Source organism: Malus domestica, chromosome 15 (genome assembly GCF_042453785.1).
Source record: "Malus domestica chromosome 15, GDT2T_hap1".
NCBI lineage: Eukaryota > Viridiplantae > Streptophyta > Magnoliopsida > Rosales > Rosaceae > Malus > Malus domestica.
The window spans coordinates 32,260,381-32,277,816 of NC_091675.1; the positions used below are offsets into that span (position 1 = coordinate 32,260,381).

General features: G+C 37.0%; 3 protein-coding genes across 6 annotated transcripts; 1 reads left to right on the top strand and 2 right to left on the bottom strand.

Annotated features, from left to right (window-relative positions):
* Positions 1–384: 384 nt before the first annotated feature.
* Positions 385–5,101, top strand: LOC103401611 (uncharacterized). The gene is made up of 8 exons (XM_008340324.4): positions 385–841; positions 952–1,068; positions 1,626–1,852; positions 1,944–2,155; positions 2,278–2,380; positions 2,504–2,874; positions 3,024–3,516; positions 3,805–5,101. Exons 1-8 carry the CDS (start codon positions 685–687, stop codon positions 4,951–4,953), a joined length of 2,829 nt encoding a protein of 942 aa, XP_008338546.3. The 5' UTR covers positions 385–684; the 3' UTR covers positions 4,954–5,101.
* Positions 5,013–9,637, bottom strand: LOC103401612 (probable glucan 1,3-beta-glucosidase A). 4 transcript variants are annotated; one of them, XM_008340325.4, is made up of 11 exons: positions 9,490–9,637; positions 8,829–8,954; positions 8,567–8,682; positions 8,267–8,386; positions 7,814–7,999; positions 6,925–7,083; positions 6,593–6,762; positions 6,352–6,504; positions 5,833–6,185; positions 5,472–5,651; positions 5,013–5,349 (listed from the first exon to the last, which is right to left on the bottom strand). In XM_008340325.4, the coding sequence occupies exons 2-11, from the start codon at positions 8,926–8,928 to the stop codon at positions 5,264–5,266; spliced, it is 1,623 nt and encodes a 540-aa protein (XP_008338547.3). In that variant the 5' UTR covers positions 8,929–8,954; positions 9,490–9,637; the 3' UTR covers positions 5,013–5,263. The 4 variants fall into 4 exon arrangements, with proteins under 4 accessions (XP_008338547.3, XP_017178686.3, XP_028949472.2 ...); XM_017323197.3 differs by lacking the exon at positions 9,490–9,637 and adding an exon at positions 9,223–9,345; XM_029093639.2 differs by lacking the exons at positions 7,814–7,999; positions 9,490–9,637 and adding an exon at positions 9,223–9,359.
* A 4,548-nt stretch (positions 9,638–14,185) lies between these two features.
* LOC103401610 (RING-H2 finger protein ATL54-like) lies at positions 14,186–16,259 on the bottom strand. Its single transcript, XM_017323365.3, has one exon. It carries the CDS (start codon positions 15,830–15,832, stop codon positions 14,552–14,554), a length of 1,281 nt encoding a protein of 426 aa, XP_017178854.3. The 5' UTR covers positions 15,833–16,259; the 3' UTR covers positions 14,186–14,551.
* Between the last annotated feature and the right edge of the window lie 1,177 nt (positions 16,260–17,436).

Here is a 17,436-nt window from a genome sequence, read left to right on the forward strand (position 1 = left end):
AAAACGTCATCGCACGTCTCATGCAAATATTTAAATTGATGATGTCAGTATGGGTTAAAAGACGATAGTAGTACTACAATTTAATAATATTCCTTATTACTTGTAAGTTGTATATCTTAAATTTAACCCTCGTAGATAGCGAGTTGATACCACGTTATTACAAGTCATTGCATGCAGCTTAGACTTAGATCTCCGTAACCCTAGCGTAAATATCGTCGTTTAAAAAAAAAATTAATTTAAAAACCTCTAAAAATGATGGGGGGGCTTTTTTGTATTATTCACTTTTAAATTTTATATTAATCCTACTGCGACGACTTTGAGAATTGAGAGAGTCAGCAACTCCTCAGCAAACTTATATAACCAACCTAACCGTCATCTGGAAGTCTGGTAGCTGAAGTTTGAGAGGGAGAGTCCTCAGCCTTATGGTCCTAGAGAGAGAAACTCCAAAAGAATCCCACACAAGAAGCAAAAGCACCTCAAATTTCAGCTCAAATTCCACCAAAATAGTTAAACAAAAAGGCACAAATTTTAATTGTTTATCTTCTCTACCTTCTCTTCAAAGATCCAATCTTCAAACATTTACTTTCCAATAAAAATGCAAACTTCTTCTCCACACTTGTCGTCGCCAGTCGTACATTTGATGTCTCTTTGGCATTCCCAACAGCCGCTGCTTAATCTGATAATATGAGATGGTTCAAAACCCCTAGCATTTTCAGTTCAAATAATCACAACCTTCCTTACTACAACCCGATTCGCGAAAACCTCGTAAACAACTCTGAAACGCCGAAAGATGGTGTCCCCAACAAGCTCTTTCGACTACTTCGCAGGCTTATGTCTGGAGGTGGGTTGGAATTGCTTGCTTCTTTAATGTTTTAATTTGGAAATGAATTCATGATTGGGTACTTGGGCTGTTTCTGATGTGGGATTTTGTTGTTTGTGTGGAATGTGCAGGAAAAATTGATGGGGGATCAAGGACTGAGGCAGAGGAGAAGCTCTACTCTTGGTTATACGCCTTGGCGCAGTCCGACAAGGATTTGGTTTTCGAGTATGTTCGATCCACTGAAAGGGGTAAGTGTCCTTAATTACGCACCTTATCTTCTATGTTCTTTAGTAATCAAAGTTACAAGGAAATGGGAAATCTATGATTTGTTTTTCTTATAGACGCAAGTGTGTGTACAAGAAAATGATTGAAGACGTTATGTAATTTATAAATTTACATGGTTATTTTATTTGCGATCTGAAAGAAAATATGAGGAAGTTGGTAGCATTTAAAATGATTGATAAAATGCCAAGATATAGGAAATTTCTCTGATGAATTCGAGGATTTACGTACTCGGTGCATTTTGCAGTATTTGACCAATTCATAAGAATAAGGCTAATGTAAATTTTATAAGTTGAACATTACTCCCCCGATCAGTGCAACGGGATGAGTTTATTTATCTGTCTCTTGACTCGAAATGGGAGCAAATTTGGCCTAAATGCTAAACTATCGACCCTACTTGTTCGGATGGGTGTTCACCCCAAAGTGTGTCCGGTTTCAAATTCTCTCAGGATGATTCTTGAAACAACATATTGCTTTGCTCCTCGAAATCTTATACCAGCAACGGACTTTTGCTTCTCTTCAGGATTGAGCTTTACTGAAGCTGAGCGGAGATTGAAGGAAAATGGCCCGAATGTCCCTGTGGATTATTCTTTTCTGAGCTGGTGGCGTATTTTGTGGAATGCTTTCTTTCATCCTTTTAATATCATATTGATCGTCTTGTCTGTAATCTCGTACATAACCAGTGATAGCCCGAATGGATGTATCATGCTTGTTTTGGTCTTCATAAGTGTCTCCCTTCGATTCTATCAGGTAATCCTTGCTTAATTCCTTCGATCAAATATGCGCCATAGCTTTCTATATCAAGCATATGACTAAGACTAGTTTTCCATGCTTCTTTCAGGAATATGGCAGTTCAAAAGCGGCCATGAAACTCTCAGAATTCGTAAGGTGCCCGGTCAAAGTTCAAAGATGTGCAGGTAGAGTTGTTCAGACCGAATTAGTTGTACAAATTGATCAAAGAGATGTCGTTCCTGGCGACATTGTCATTTTCGAACCTGGAGACCTCTTTCCTGGTGATGTGAGGCTTCTGTCTACGAAACACCTTGTTGTAAGGTATAGCGCCTCTAATGCTTGCTGTCGTAAAAATGAGATTTGTGAATTGTTTTATGTCATTCTTCCCATCAGTACAGACAACTTTTAGGTTAAATGATCACTCAAATATGCTTCTTGAACAGTCAGTCCTCATTAACAGGAGAGTCCTGGACAACTGAGAAAACAGCTGATATCAGAGAAGATTCGAGCACTCCATTGCTAGATTTACGGAATATTTGCTTCATGGTGGGTACAGTAGTAGCTGTCATTTTGCTCTAACCATGCTCGAAATTTTGGTAGCGTATATGTAACATCAAGGTTGAAGTTGAACCTCGCAAATTGACGTAATTCCTTGTGTAAATAATTCAGGGAACAAATGTAGTATCGGGCGGTGGAGCTGGTCTAGTGGTGTCCACCGGATCCAAGACGTACATGAGCACCATGTTTTCAAACATAGGAAAGAAGAAACCACCAAATGAATTTGAGGATGGTGTCCGCAAAATATCTTACGTTCTGGTTGCTGTTATGCTTGTAGTAGTCACCATCATAGTTGTAACTGACTACACTACATCTCATGATCTGACTGAGAGCATCCTTTTCGGAGTCTCAGTGGCAAGTGCACTCACTCCTCAAATGCTTCCTCTCATTGTTAACACAAGTCTCGCGAAAGGAGCACTTGCTATGGCCAAAGACAGATGCATAATCAAAAGCTTAACTGCGATACGGGACATGGGATCTATGTAAGTATCAATCAAATGGGTGTGTGCGTGCATGTGAACGTATATCTTAGAATTGCAGCAGGCAATGTAACTGTAATTTCTTATCATCGAAGTGTTTCACTTGAACTTTCGTAGTTTAGTAGTCATTTTCTGTGTTCTGTTTGTTGCAGGGATATCTTATGCATTGACAAGACCGGTACGCTCACCATGAACCGTGCAATAATGGTTAATCATCTGGACAGCTGGGGGTTACAGAAGGAAAAGGTTTTACAGTTTGCTTTCCTCAACTCCTATTTCAAGACCGACCAGAAGTATCCCCTTGACGATGCAATTTTGGCACATGTATATACCAATGGATACAAGTTCCAGCCTTCGAAATGGAAGAAAATAGATGAGATTCCTTTTGATTTCATAAGAAGAAGAGTAGCTATTATCATGGAGAGAGAGGCAGAAGACAGAAGCCACCACATTTCCGACAGAATTGTGGTGACAAAAGGAGCTCTGGAAGAAGTGATGAAAGTTTGTTCTTTTATAGAGGATGTTGACGGGGAAACGAATATAACTTTCTCTACAGAACACTATCAGAGGATTTTAAATCTGACAGAAGAAATTAGCTATGAGGGACTCAGAGTTATTGGGGTGGCAATAAAGAGGCTGGGAACAGTGCGTCTAGAATTCTTTCTTGCTCAATTTCTGCACTTTTTTGTATTCAATTGCATCTATTTATTTCTTTCAAAATTTTGGTACGTTTCATAGTTTTTTATACTGAATTTGGAACTACTTCTTTCATATATTGTATGATATACATTTGCCTGGAAAATAATAAACAAGCAACTACGGATTAATGAACTAGAACAGAAATGTGAAAATGTTACACCAAAAAGAAAATAAGTTGTGCTCAATTGTACATTTACAATGTTTACTAACCTCACAATTTTTGTCACAATGCAGGAAACGAATTATCAATGCAGAGATGATGATGAAACTTTTGAATCAGACATGGTTTTCCTCGGCCTCATAACATTCTTTGACCCACCCAAGGACTCAGCAAAGCAAGCTCTGTGGCGGTTGGCTGAGAAGGGAGTGAAAGCAAAGGTCTTGACAGGTGACTCGCTCGCCCTATCAATTAGAGTATGCAAAGAAGTTGGTATCAGAACCACCCATGTAGTTACAGGGCCAGAGCTTGAGTTACTCGACCAAGATTCCTTTCATGAGACGGTTAAAAGAGCAACTGTACTAGCTCGACTCACCCCAACACAGAAACTCCGAGTTGTGCAGTCCCTGCAGACAGTTGGAAACCACACTGTTGGCTTCTTAGGAGATGGAGTCAATGACTCGCTTGCACTGGATGCAGCCAATGTTGGTATATCAGTTGATTCAGGAGTATCAGTTGCAAAAGACTTTGCTGACATTATATTACTGGAGAAGGACCTCAATGTCCTCACCGCTGGAGTTGAGCATGGTCGACTTACTTTTGGGAACACAATGAAGTACATAAAAATGTCAGTAATTGCCAATCTAGGAAGCGTTCTCTCAATTCTCATAGCAACCTTGTGTCTCAAGTATGAACCATTGACTCCACGACAGCTTCTTACGCAGAACTTCTTGTATAGTGTTGGGCAGATCGCAATCCCATGGGACAAAATGGAAGAAGATTATGTAAATGTCCCACAAAAATGGTCGAAGAAAGGCTTACCGATGTTCATTCTGTGGAATGGTCCTGTGTGTACTCTCTTTGACGTAAGCACACTTATGTTCCTTTGGTTCTATTATAAGGCTGACAGTCTGGATGACATTGTGTTCTTCCATTCTGCTTGGTTCATCGAAGGGCTTCTGATGCAGACTCTGATCATCCACTTGATCCGGACAGAGAAAATTCCATTCATTCAGGAGATTGCCTCATGGCCTGTGCTTTGTTCCACGGTTCTGATTTCCGCCATCGGAATTGCTATTCCTTTCACACCAATTGGGGATGTGATGGGATTCGTTGAGCTTCCGCTATCATACTTTGGATTTTTGGTGGTGCTTTTTGTAGGATATATTTTCGTCGGCCAGGTGGTCAAGAGACTATATATTATGGTTTACAAAAGCTGGCTTTAACTAATAGAATGAGTTCAGCTGACATTCATTCGTTGCATAATAGTGTGAGAAAAGAGGAATTAGGACAAAAAAAATTCCTATATATTTTTGCATAGGATGTAATACATATAGCCTCAAAGCTGTTACAAATTCATTGACATTTTCTGTAGATACTCTTTTTTCCACAATTTTGTTATTCGACTCAGCAAATTTGCAAAACAATATGGAACGATATAAATGCCATCGTTGTTGAGCAAGAAAGAAGAATAAAAACCTGCAAACGGATATCCTCTCCGGTTGCTGAGCCATGATGCATCTCAGGTATGATATTTCACAATATATTATGCAGATAGAATGATACATATGCTGATCCAAGCAACACTAGACTGTTAACATTCCAGTTTTTGGGCGAATTACCTGCATAAATATTAATAACATTCTGTTACTGACATGGTTGATGTAATCAGAGACCAAATTGAGTACGACTTACTTACGTATCAGTTGTTATAGCAATGATTACATGAGTCCAAGAAAATTACCCAACTGGAGATAATTGTTCTTGATGTTCCATTCAAAATCCCAGTGTGGTCTGTCGTTTTTCAGTGTCCAGTATGCCCATCCGAAGGAAGCCAAATTATAAACCTCTAACTGAACCCTCCCAAAGTCTTGATAATCTGTCTGAGAGCCATTTGTCACGTTCCATTCATTCACCCACTCTCCTGCAAACAAATCCAATTTTTTACCAATTAATATAACTCAACCACTTGAAACCTACAGAAGCCGAATTTTTGTACAAGAAAATGAGAAAATTTGGCTCCGATTTCATGACAGAACAAGACCTTGAAGTAAAAAATCGTTTTTCAGGAGAAGGGAGAAAGGAGAAAGGAGGTCTTGCCTTACCGATAAGAACAAGTGGACCGTTTGCACTGTTGAGGGCCTGTAATTGAGCTTCCCTGCTCTTGTATATGAATTGCATATTGTCCACAGCACTCATATTAACAAAGAAATTATCAAAAAGATTGTAATAGTGCAAATCCACCACTAGATGATGTGAGCCTATGTTAGCCTGATAAAGTTCCAATGGGTCCGCATTGCCAATTCTTTGGCAAACTATTACGTAAGCGGCTGATGAGTATTTCCGAACAATTTGATAGCCTTGTTTGTAATACGAAACTAAAGTATCCAATGGAACTGCGGCTGCAGATGGTTCATTTAAAAGCTCTATTCCCAGCAAAGCAGGATGCCTTGCATACCTGCAAACGAAAAAGAAAAAAAAAAATCAGCGTTTCGCATCCCTGCCCTCAATTTCATGTAGCAGATACACCACAGGTGCCAAAAAGGAAAGATGGCATATGCAAGTGTGTAAAATCTATAGCTGGATCTACAACGTAGCAATTCAAAAATACATTAAGGACATACCTGGAAGCTAGGAAATCTATAACGTGCAGTGTCTGTGAAATGTGATCAGGATTAGGCCAGTCTGTCGAACCATCTCTACTAGCACTATGTTCCATCCCGTTCTGGGATCCAGGAGCCGCGTGAAGATCAATTATGCACTTAATATTATAGGCTCTGCAGCACAGTTCTAATGTATGACGCCAGAACCAAATGTGGAGTTTTAACTTTTATCTGAAGAGAATTAGGTGAAAGAAAGACCTACTGTGCCCACGAGAATGCATTATCTAGAGCTTCCAAAGTTCCACCGATAAATGGTGCAGGAGGATCAGGATCATAAGCAATCCACCAGCCAACAGGAATCCGCACAGTATTTATTCCATGTCTATACAGAAAACTGAAATCTCCTACAGTGATGAAACTGTTTCTATGCCTCTACATTTTAAAAAGATCCAAAGATCAAATAAACAAACAGACAAGAAAGCTACAGTAATTAGTTGTTCTAATCTGAAAACTATAACGTTGAGTATCGAATAAAATAAAATACGTGTGTAAAACATCCATTGCAACAGCCAATGGAGAGTAGCGAAGAGTTACCTTAAGAATATCTTTGGCCTTACTGTATCCATATCCATTTGTAAGCTGGTAATCTCCATGCAAGGTATTAGCAACAATTGTAATCTCAAATGTGGCTGCATTATCTTCCCATCCTGGCTTCCCCGGATAGTCTGCCGTTAGCTGAGTTTGCAGTGTAGCCTAGAGGAAACAATGTTTTAATTTGGATTCTTAGACAGTCTATGAGGAGGCAGCGGACATGCAAATAAACATAGATTCAACGTTCATAACTCTTCAGCAAAATCAACATCGGAAGAGCCCATTCTAATTGGCGATACCAATAGGTCGACGAAGTATAGAAGTTATCCAACTTTCCTAATTATTGCATTCCCTTGGGTGTCAGATTGTGGAAAACACTTCAAATCTTCACAGATTTTAAAGACTGACATGAACTATAATTGCTTAACTTTGGGGCTTTCACTAAATTCATGGAATTTTCATGCAAAACCAAACACTTCAATATTCCTTGGAACCAGGTCACCTTCAGAAGATTTTTTTTCTACTTCGACTCATTTCTTCAAATAAATGGAGCATAAGAGTCTACCTTGATTCAAGCCTTAGGTTTTATTGAAAATTCAGCAAAACATCCTCCATTCAGTGACATCTCAACTTTCACAAAATGTTCAATCAGAAAATAAACAATCCCAAAATATGAATGATTTCCCAATGGAAACATATTTCATGATGAAAAGTTTAAGGTTGACATCTAATCCACCAAAGGGAAGGAGTCAAGGATGTTTAAACACGCTCTTAGATGAATGGTAGTAGGACGAAGAGCATACGAACACACAATTATTCACTCTAAACATAAAGAGCTGGGTTATTTTCATTCTTTACACAGCATAAAGGCAAATATCTCAAGTAAACAAACCTGCAAATATGTGCCATTTATTGTTCTGATGTGAACTCTACCATTGTTATTTCTTTCAATGTAAAAGGTTCCTAGTGTTGGAGGTGGTTCTGCAGTTGCAGAAAAAAAGCAACCTTCTCCATCACATGTTAGAAACTGTCCTTGCAAGGTGCGAAACTGAAATTCTGACTCAGAAACTCTCCATAACTGAAGCAGAACAGAAAAATAGTAACAAGGTCCGCGATTTTATTGAGTCCAATTTCTCAACAAACGCATTCTTATAATATATATATAATTACTTCCCCCTCCTTAGAGAAATTATAATCTAAACAATAGTAATGATTTTAGTCTGTCCCTCCATTACAGTGGATAAGGGGCTTAACCAATACGTTTAGTTAGAAAATACTTGAGATTTCCCACATATAAGCTAACAACCAACAGATTACAGGCATGAACTATTTGAATAGAGTGTACCCTAAAGGTTTCCCATGAAGATGCAATATCTCTATCAACTGAGACATTCATCCCTCCACCATTTTCAGCAGAGACGTACTTCTCCAAGGTGACTGACTTTAGCTGTACCTGTGTTCCATCCTACATGTTATCGACAAATGGGTCAACTGCATCGATAAGAAAACCCCAAGTTGCACTCAAGTTCAAACCCTCTCCCCGTAGTTTAGATTAATTTAGTGTAATGTATCGCTCGAATAGCAAAAAGAAAAACCCAAAAATAAAAATATAATTAAGCAAAAGCTCTGGAAAAAAGAAACTCACCAGCATGTCTTCATTGGGAATGTCATCAAAAAGTGAAGGCTTAATCCAACCTTCCACAACCAACCACCCTCCCAAGTTCACCCCTCTCACTTTAGAGTCCCCACGCAATCCCTCCACTTGGACCAATAAACAGAACACGTAACAATTACAAAAGAAAAACAGAATTAGATAATCACATTTTAAAAATATTTTTTCAAGATTGTGCCTTTATCAAAAACTAGCCAACCAAACAATTCAAGAAATTAATGGCATTGGAATTCACCTGAGTACACTCCAGAAACGAAGAGCCAACAGCACAGTAGAAATGCGCATACCCATTTGGTAAGAACAAGTTCCATCAAGAATGCTGGCCTCAAAAGCATCCAGAAAACCAAAATATACAACCCATCTGCAACGAAAGGTGAACCACTATCAAGGCATGATGGTTTATATTCAAACCCCCCAAAACCACCATGGAGAATCTTAGTACTTGCTTCCTTATCACCCAAATAATATACCAAACTCAACCTTGTAGGCAAGTACAAATATCACTAGATTGCATGCCCCTTATATTGAATTAATTAAACTAGTTCATAGTCCAGACAAAGCAAAAGCCGTCAGGATAATTCAGAAAGAAAAGAATAATGTCAAAGAGTGGAAACGTCTCAAAAGGGTACCTAAAGAGTCCACATGAAAAGGGTGGTTTTGCTTGGAGATTTTGTTTCGGAAAATGTGAATCGTGATGGGGGTTCGGTTCTTTGTAATTGGCTGGATTTAGGAAAAGAAATGTAGCATTTTTGTTATTGCTTGTCATGTCTCATTTCATTTAATTACGATTTAATTTTATATTAAATGCCTTTTTGTATTTCTGTCAAAAGATAGATTTTGTTAAAAATAAATGTTAGATTTGTCATCGTCAAGAAAATCCAGTTGTTAATACTTACAGTCCCGGGTGAGGTCGGACTGGAAAACCCAGTTGTTGATTTGCAGAAATGATTGAACAAACAGCCCGATCGAGGAGAAGGCAACCAGTCCCTGTTGATGTGGGATTGGGGAACCCAGTTGTTGTTGCAGCAAAATAAATAAATAAATAATCCAAGCTCCCAATCAAACGGCTCATCAGTCACGAGAAAAATAAATAAATAAAGTTAAATAAAGAAAATTTTAACGAAAAACTCTTTGTACTGTTCATTTTAACGAAAAACTATATTTTTACACTAAAAAGTCAATCTTTGTACTATTCACTTTACCTTTTATTTTGTCTTTATCGTTAAAACTCAAAGTTTTCAAACTTTTTTCATTAGTTTTCCTTTAAATAAAATGAGAAGATGGATTGAATAGAAGGATTTATGAATTGATTTCAGTTTCTTGGGAATTTTGAGATTGTTTTGCAAATTGGCGTGAGGTTTGTCGGACTTTGTATTCTGAAAAAACTTTCGGGGAGTTTGGTGGATGAGTTTTCTTAATGGATATACACGCAGGTAACATGTGATATGAGTAATCCGTTTCGACTCGTTAAGAAAAAAATTATTTTAATAATTTTAAAGTTTAATTACTAACAAAATTATTATAAAATAGGAAATTTTAACGAAAAGCTCACAATACTGTTAACTTTAACAGAAAAACCATATTTTTACACTAAAAAATAAATCCTAGTACTATTCACTTTACTCTTTATTTTGTCTTTATTGTTAAAACTCAAAGTTTTCAAGCATTTTTTATTAATTTTTCTTATAAAATAGTAAAATACTAGCATATAGGCACACACAAAATATGTGAGAAAATTTTTTATTTTTGTTTTTGAAATAGAAGAAGAGAGGAAGAGAATGATAAAGAATGTGAGAGTGGGAATTTTTATTTTTATTTTTATTTTTTAATTAGAGATATATTATGATTACATGTAGGTAAGGATTACATGTGAGAGTGTGAAATTATATTTATGCTCCATATTCTTATTCATGTTATATTTTAATTAGAAGGTTAAACTGATAATTTCATTGGGTTTTGGTTGAAAAATTAAGTTTTATTCATTTATTTATTTTTATTATGAGAGTTTCTTATTATTATTACTAGAATAAATTGTACTTAACATGTTGTTGTCCAAAATTAAAATCAACTAGTATAGTATTAGTAGAGGCAAGAAGACATGCCTACAAGTATGATAAATGTGAAAAAATATATAAACACTAGTGATTCATCATTCCTCCACGAATAGACAGTGGTTACACTTACATTATCGTTTAGATTTTTAAAACCCTCCAAACCCTCATGAAAAGGAGGTAACATATATTTTCTATAATATAGTACTATTGTTTTATTCTTTTCATAATTATTTTTGGTACTCATAATTTGAATGGTTTATAATGTTTGGTTTTTCTATGCTTAGTTTATGTGGAAGAGTGTTAATGTGGAAAGTCTCATTGAAAACATCATCAATATAACTCTTGAAGGCAATATATCAAGCCAAAGTTTTAATACCATTTCCCATGATGATTGATGAAAATTGAAGGATTTGATTGTAAGAAAATGTTCAAGGTTCCAAACCTTGAAACATAACTCCCTTAATTTTGCAAATCTTTTGAACATTTGATATTTTGTAATGTTCTAATGATTTTTTTATTATGCTCTTATTTTTGGTATGTAAATATGTAATACTTGAAAAACAAGTGTGTTTTTATGTTTTGAACGTGATAATATGATATGTATATATTTATTTAGTATTATGTTTTTCAATTGATTATTTATTGGTTTAAAATATATTTTTCTTAACAGGTAACAGGTCGGATCATATTACCCGTTAATATTATCGGGTCGGGTCATTTTACCCGTTTATTTTAACGGGTGTTACACGACATGACCTGTTATGATATTAGGTATGACACAAAAATAACACAAACACATAAAACACGACATGAATGCCAAGCCTACTCCTGGGGTGCTTAAAAGAGCAGAAATAAATTAGTAAAGATGAAAAGGAGTAATAGGGATACTTGTCTTCATTTCTACAAACTAGTCACATACACAAATCAAACTCATTTATTTGGTAAACTTACTCTCTACAATGTTGCTTCAGGATCAAGGTAAAAACATGGAAGGACGAGAAAAATCTTCTCTAGTCAAAATTCGATCGAATTCTATAAACTTCATAATTGTACCTATTCATGGACATAAGGGTTTCAATCATGTTTTGCTTTAGACAAGGTCATATGAGTGAACTGTTTGTAGAGTGAGCTACAGAGCCATGAAATCGTCTTTAGCAAGGTACTTCCCTTTATAATGCTTCAAGCATAAGTGTTCAAATGAAGATCATGGCTGAGACTTATTCAACTCTATTCACGCCATTGTTGGCTTCAATGGATGTCAACTGTTCAAATGTGAGTAGCTTTGAGACTACGAAATGTGAGTAGCTTTAAGGACCCATTGTGAGTGGCTTTGAGACTACAAAAGGATGTCAATTGTTCAAATAAAAAAATAAAAAATATTGAATCATTAAATCACAAAAGTGGGATGTGGGTAAAAAAAAAATTCAAAGTAATGAACTACGGATCACTAGATTAATTCAATAGATCATGACCAAACAGGAGTTGGTCGTGGAAGCAAGAAAATATAGATGTTTGGCCCATAGTGGGTTGTATGTAGGCCTGGGAAACTGGTCGTGTTCGTGTCATTTTCATTTCATACTCGTTAAGATCAAGCCCGTTAAGATAAAGGGTTCTTAACAGATGACCCATAACGACCCGATTCGTTAACGAGTCATGTCATTTCATATCGTGTTAATGGGTCATGCAATAAATTGTCATGTTTAATGTCTAGGTCTGGCAAACAATATCCTATTGAGTTTTTAATGGGTGATCCCATAGCGACCTAACACGTTAATAGGTTACCCGAGAAAAACCCAACTCATTAATAGGTTGATGCGAAAACCGTTATTTTGTGTCGAGTTAACGGATCGTGTAAAAAATTATCTACCTTAGTGGTATGGCTGCGAGCTAAACAATTGGAAAGTCTAAAAAATAGGCGTGGGCCGTGAACAGTGCACCCGAACAAGAGATGGGTGCGAGGTGGAGCAAGAGCTAGCCTAAACATTGGGCGTGAGATCCGCGCATAGCAAGCCCAAGGAATTTGGCTTTAAAACCTGAAGCCGAACGGCGTCGTTCTAGAGCAACGCGACAGGAACGACTTGGTGCAACGGCTTCATGCAATTAGGGTTTTGACAAAAAAATCTTAATTTGCTTCTATTTGTTTTTTTTTTTTTTTTGTACTCACACAATTCACCGTAGCAATATCCAAAAGCAGATTAAAATACAATTTTTGCATAGCAAAAATAACATAATAAAATATTGCGAATGCATGAACATGATATATATTGAACAATATATGCGGTATAAGACAATATATAAAGCATAGATAAATTGAGAGTTCATGCATCATGATGAATGTTCTTATATGATCAGGGTATAAAATATCGATTTCATGTTTTTGAAGAACCTAGATTGGATGAAAACAGGACTGGTACCACGATCCAATCCTAGATAGGCATACCTAATTTTAATAGCAAGCATAGTAACAATGAAAATGGCTCCTTTTTTAGTAAGATTATACGAACAAAAGCTGAAAGCCTTTAAATGCTAGTTGTAGAAGGTCTGTCCCCAAAATCTGGAATTTTATCTCCAATGCTTTGTATTACGTCCAACATAGACATTGAAAGAACAAGTAATTGAATTAATAGCAAATAGATCAACTCAATAAAATAATAAATAAATCAAAATAAAAATGATTAAAACATAATACTCCCCTAAAGTGAAGATGATTAAACTCTTTTTTGCGCAGTGTCAAGAGCGTGCTAATAACGTGTTGTAGGCATATTTTATTGAGGGAAAAGAGAGGGAGGAGGCCAACAGTAGATAGAGAGAAGACAGAATTTAGTGATTATGTGGTGTTGATTTCTCACCCAATTATGCTTTTATTTATAGTAGTAAGGAAAGGAGAATCGTTGCCTTTCAAGTAATACACTACAACTAGAAAACTATCTAAAATATATATAGAATCCTACAACGATTTAAACAATCACAACTAACTAATTTAGGACTGCAACAAAGATGAATTACTCATTAAAAAGTGTATTCATTCCAATATTCCAAATAGTCCATAACCTTTTAATAACTTAAGGACCGAAAGAGGATTGGTGGAAAGAAAATGGAGCCAAGTGATGATGATGGTATAGGGGAAAGGACCGAATGAGATGGAGGAAACAGGGGAACGAGATTTGAGGCTCAGGATGATGAAAAAACAAAAATTTCTCACTGCTTAAGCTGTAAACAATGAGTTCATGTGCACTTGCAGTTATGTATGCCAGCAACTTACCAGTTTAAAAACCATAACAATCCTCACAGAATTTTACGCGGTATACATGGCAGATAATCGCCTCAAGCGTCATTAACAGATTCAGCTTCCTCAAATTTCAATCGATCGATATCAACTTTAAAAACAAATATGAGAAATGGACTTCCCTAAGCATATCTACATACATAATGCTATGAAATGACTTTGCCAAAGTATGCAGAAGCATTGCAAAAGCAAGCTCGAGGAATTAATGCAGCAAAAGAGAGAGAGAGAATTCAAAGTTGAAATTACGACAAATTTGGTAGTAAAAAGTATATCTTGTCTTGAAGATTTCACGCATTCTGCGTTGAAGACATGTACTTTAACAACAAAAGAAAAATCACCATCGGAAGCCATAACATAAGACCACACTTGTTGCAGTCCATATGTTCTTTTTATTTTCTTACCTTTGAGAGCCTAAAAAACTTGAAATTTCAGTACCAGAACCCTTATTTCAATGTACAACGGCTTTCCTTTGTATTGACGTATCACCATACCAACTTGGTTTTTCTCATGTAGGAATGGCGCAAAGGCCGTTTAGAAGGCCATTGATTTCTTGATTTTGCTAGAAACTGACTTAAAAGCTTGAGACATTATAAAGGGTGCCCAGAGGTGCCCAAATCTTCATAAGGGTAGGATTGAGCTAAGACTCCTTCCATGTTTGGATGAAAAAAGCTTCCTGCCAGATGCAAAGGGCTTTTTCATTGATATTGACCCCATCTGCAGAGAAAACCCAATTGAAGAACTTCTCATTAGTTTGGCTAGGCTCGAACTTGAACTGCCATGCTTCGAAACATTCCCCAAATTCATATTCTTTACATGTGATTGGGAATTCGAACTTCCTTCTTCAGGAATTACCTTCGCCACATCGCGATATATCCTCAAAGCAGACATTGAATCCATCGAAACTGATCTCCTCATTGGTTGAATATCCTCTTCAGTAACACGCCGATTGTCAGTCAAATCACTGAATGCTCTCGGATCACAACTTCCCACAGGCACAATGGAATTTCGCAAAAACTTCCTCGAACTTTCAGCGGCCCTTCCCTCAATTGGAATTACAGAAACATTACCATCCTCTCCAGCCCCAACCTCATTAGTCCAACTTCCAACACTTTCAGCCCCTCCATCACCCTCCAAATTCTCCACCTCACCGCTATCCCTTGAACCTGAACCACTCGAAACAGGCTCCGGGACACTCACCTGAGCACTACCAGTGTCATAAACAATCGGAGCGCGGCAAAGCGGGCAATTCTTATGTGATCTCAACCAGGTATCAATACAAGGGATGTGAAAGGCATGACTGCACTTCGGCAAAAGCCTAAGACTCTCATCTTCTTCAAACTCATTCAAGCAAACAGAACAATCCGTTCCCTCAATCAAACCCTCATCTTTTCGAAACTTGCAGACAGTTATAGAGTCAATCACAGATTGTGGGAGACCAACAGTCTGTATGTACCAAATGGGATGATCAAGAACAGGACCGTGATCTTCATCAATAAAATCTTGTTGGGCATCAAACAAAATCGGTAAGGACCTACTCCTCGACGAATTGTTGCGGCGGCGGCGGCGGTAAAATCTAACAATTGAGAAAACAATAGCAAGAAGAAGAGCAGCCCCAATCGTACAAATTGTGATAGTCATACTTGTTTCAATCAACTGCTTCCGCTCATCAGTCAGGGTTGGCGGCGGCGTACATGGTGGCGTAGGAGGGTTTGGTACAATTGGAGGAGCAAGCTGACTACCAGCATAGACTACAAGATTCTTACAGACAGCAGGGCAGGTTTTGAAACAAGATTCAAAACAATAACCCCCTTTGTTCCAGAGTGGATCACAAGAAAGTGAACAAGCCAATTGCTCACTCAGATTTGTTGGTGCTAGGAAATTTCTGTGATCAAACTCCATTGAAACAAAACAAAACAGAGCAAAAACAGAGGAGATCCAAAACAGGGGATTAGCAATTCATACCTTTTATTGCTTATGATCCAGAAAAGGGGAGGATCGGAGAGAGTCAAAGGCAACAAGTTGGTGAAGGTTTTGTTTGGAGGGTTGGTTTCCACCGCAGACAGAGGTTTGAATGGATTGTGATGGAGAGAAATGGTGGCTGTGGGTGGGGACTTTGCTTGTTGGGACGTAGCTTCCTTGAAGAATTTCGCTTTCGAAATTACTTTTCCTTGTGCATTTACTTTTTCTTTTTTGGCACTGTAGAAAGTCAATGAGAGTTTAAAGACTCTTCCGCGTTAACTGTTGAATGAATGGGGTATCAACCATTCTTTTTCCTTTTGTTTTTTTTCCCCCAAGCATATTAATTTTTAATGGTGTGTCAGTTCACTTTTGGCTATACTTAAATGATACATTTCTTTTAAGGAGGCAGATTGTCTTCTCTCAAATTTGGGTGCCCTTCTCATCCCTCATATTTTATGCGATCACGATTAAGTTATATCAATATTTTATATTAATTTTTTTTATAGAGATAATAAGATAAAAAGTAATAAGAATATAAAATATTGACGTGACTTAACTATGACCGCACAAATAGAAAGGGATGGGAAGGACACTCAAACAGGATGACAGACAATCTACCTCCTTCTTTTAAAGCTATCAACTAAGAAATTACTTGTGTTTTTACTAGTTTCGTGCCTCGAATACAAAACTAAAGAGCAGGTATCAACTATTCAACTATTCAAGCATGTATTTGACTGGGGTTTTCTTTCTTAATTAATGTTTCCGTATTTTATGCAAATTTTACATGTAATAATATGGTTCGCAATAGACTAGTAATAACATGGTTTAAATTCGTTATCAATATGTCTATATAGTGTTACTAACGTGGATTTGATATTCGATTGTTATAAGGAAAACTAATGAAAAACGGTTTGAAAACTTTGAGTTTTAACGATAAGGACAAAATAAAGGGTAAAGTGAATAGAACCATGATTGATTTTTTAGTGTAAACATATGGTTTTTCGTTCAAGAGAACAATTGAATATCAGAGTGCGCAACGAATAAGACTAACAAAATAATAGAAATATTATTAAACAACCGAGAATGCCGGAACGGCTACAAAACCCTAAGAGACTACATTGTGAATAACTTATACTAAACTGAATAACAAACATGTTATTTATAATAAACTAACCCTAACCTAAAAATGTAAGAAACCGAAACCCTAATGTTAACGAGCTAAGCCCAGAAAACCAAATATTCAAATAAACTAAAATCCTAATATTTTCCAACACCCCCCCCCCCGATCAAACTCATGGCGGTATACGACATGGGTTTGCAAACAAGCAGATGTGGACTGACTCCGTTAGGCGGACTGGTAGACATGCAAACTTGACTTGACTGGCGAATTTGACTTGACTTGACTTAACTGGCAAACTAATTCTTGACTTGATTCTTGATTTTGACTGGCAAACTAATTCTGATTCAAATTAGCTAGTGTTGAGAGTATGAAAAAAACCCGACCCGTCTATAAATAGACGAGTTTTGCATATCTCAATTCTAGC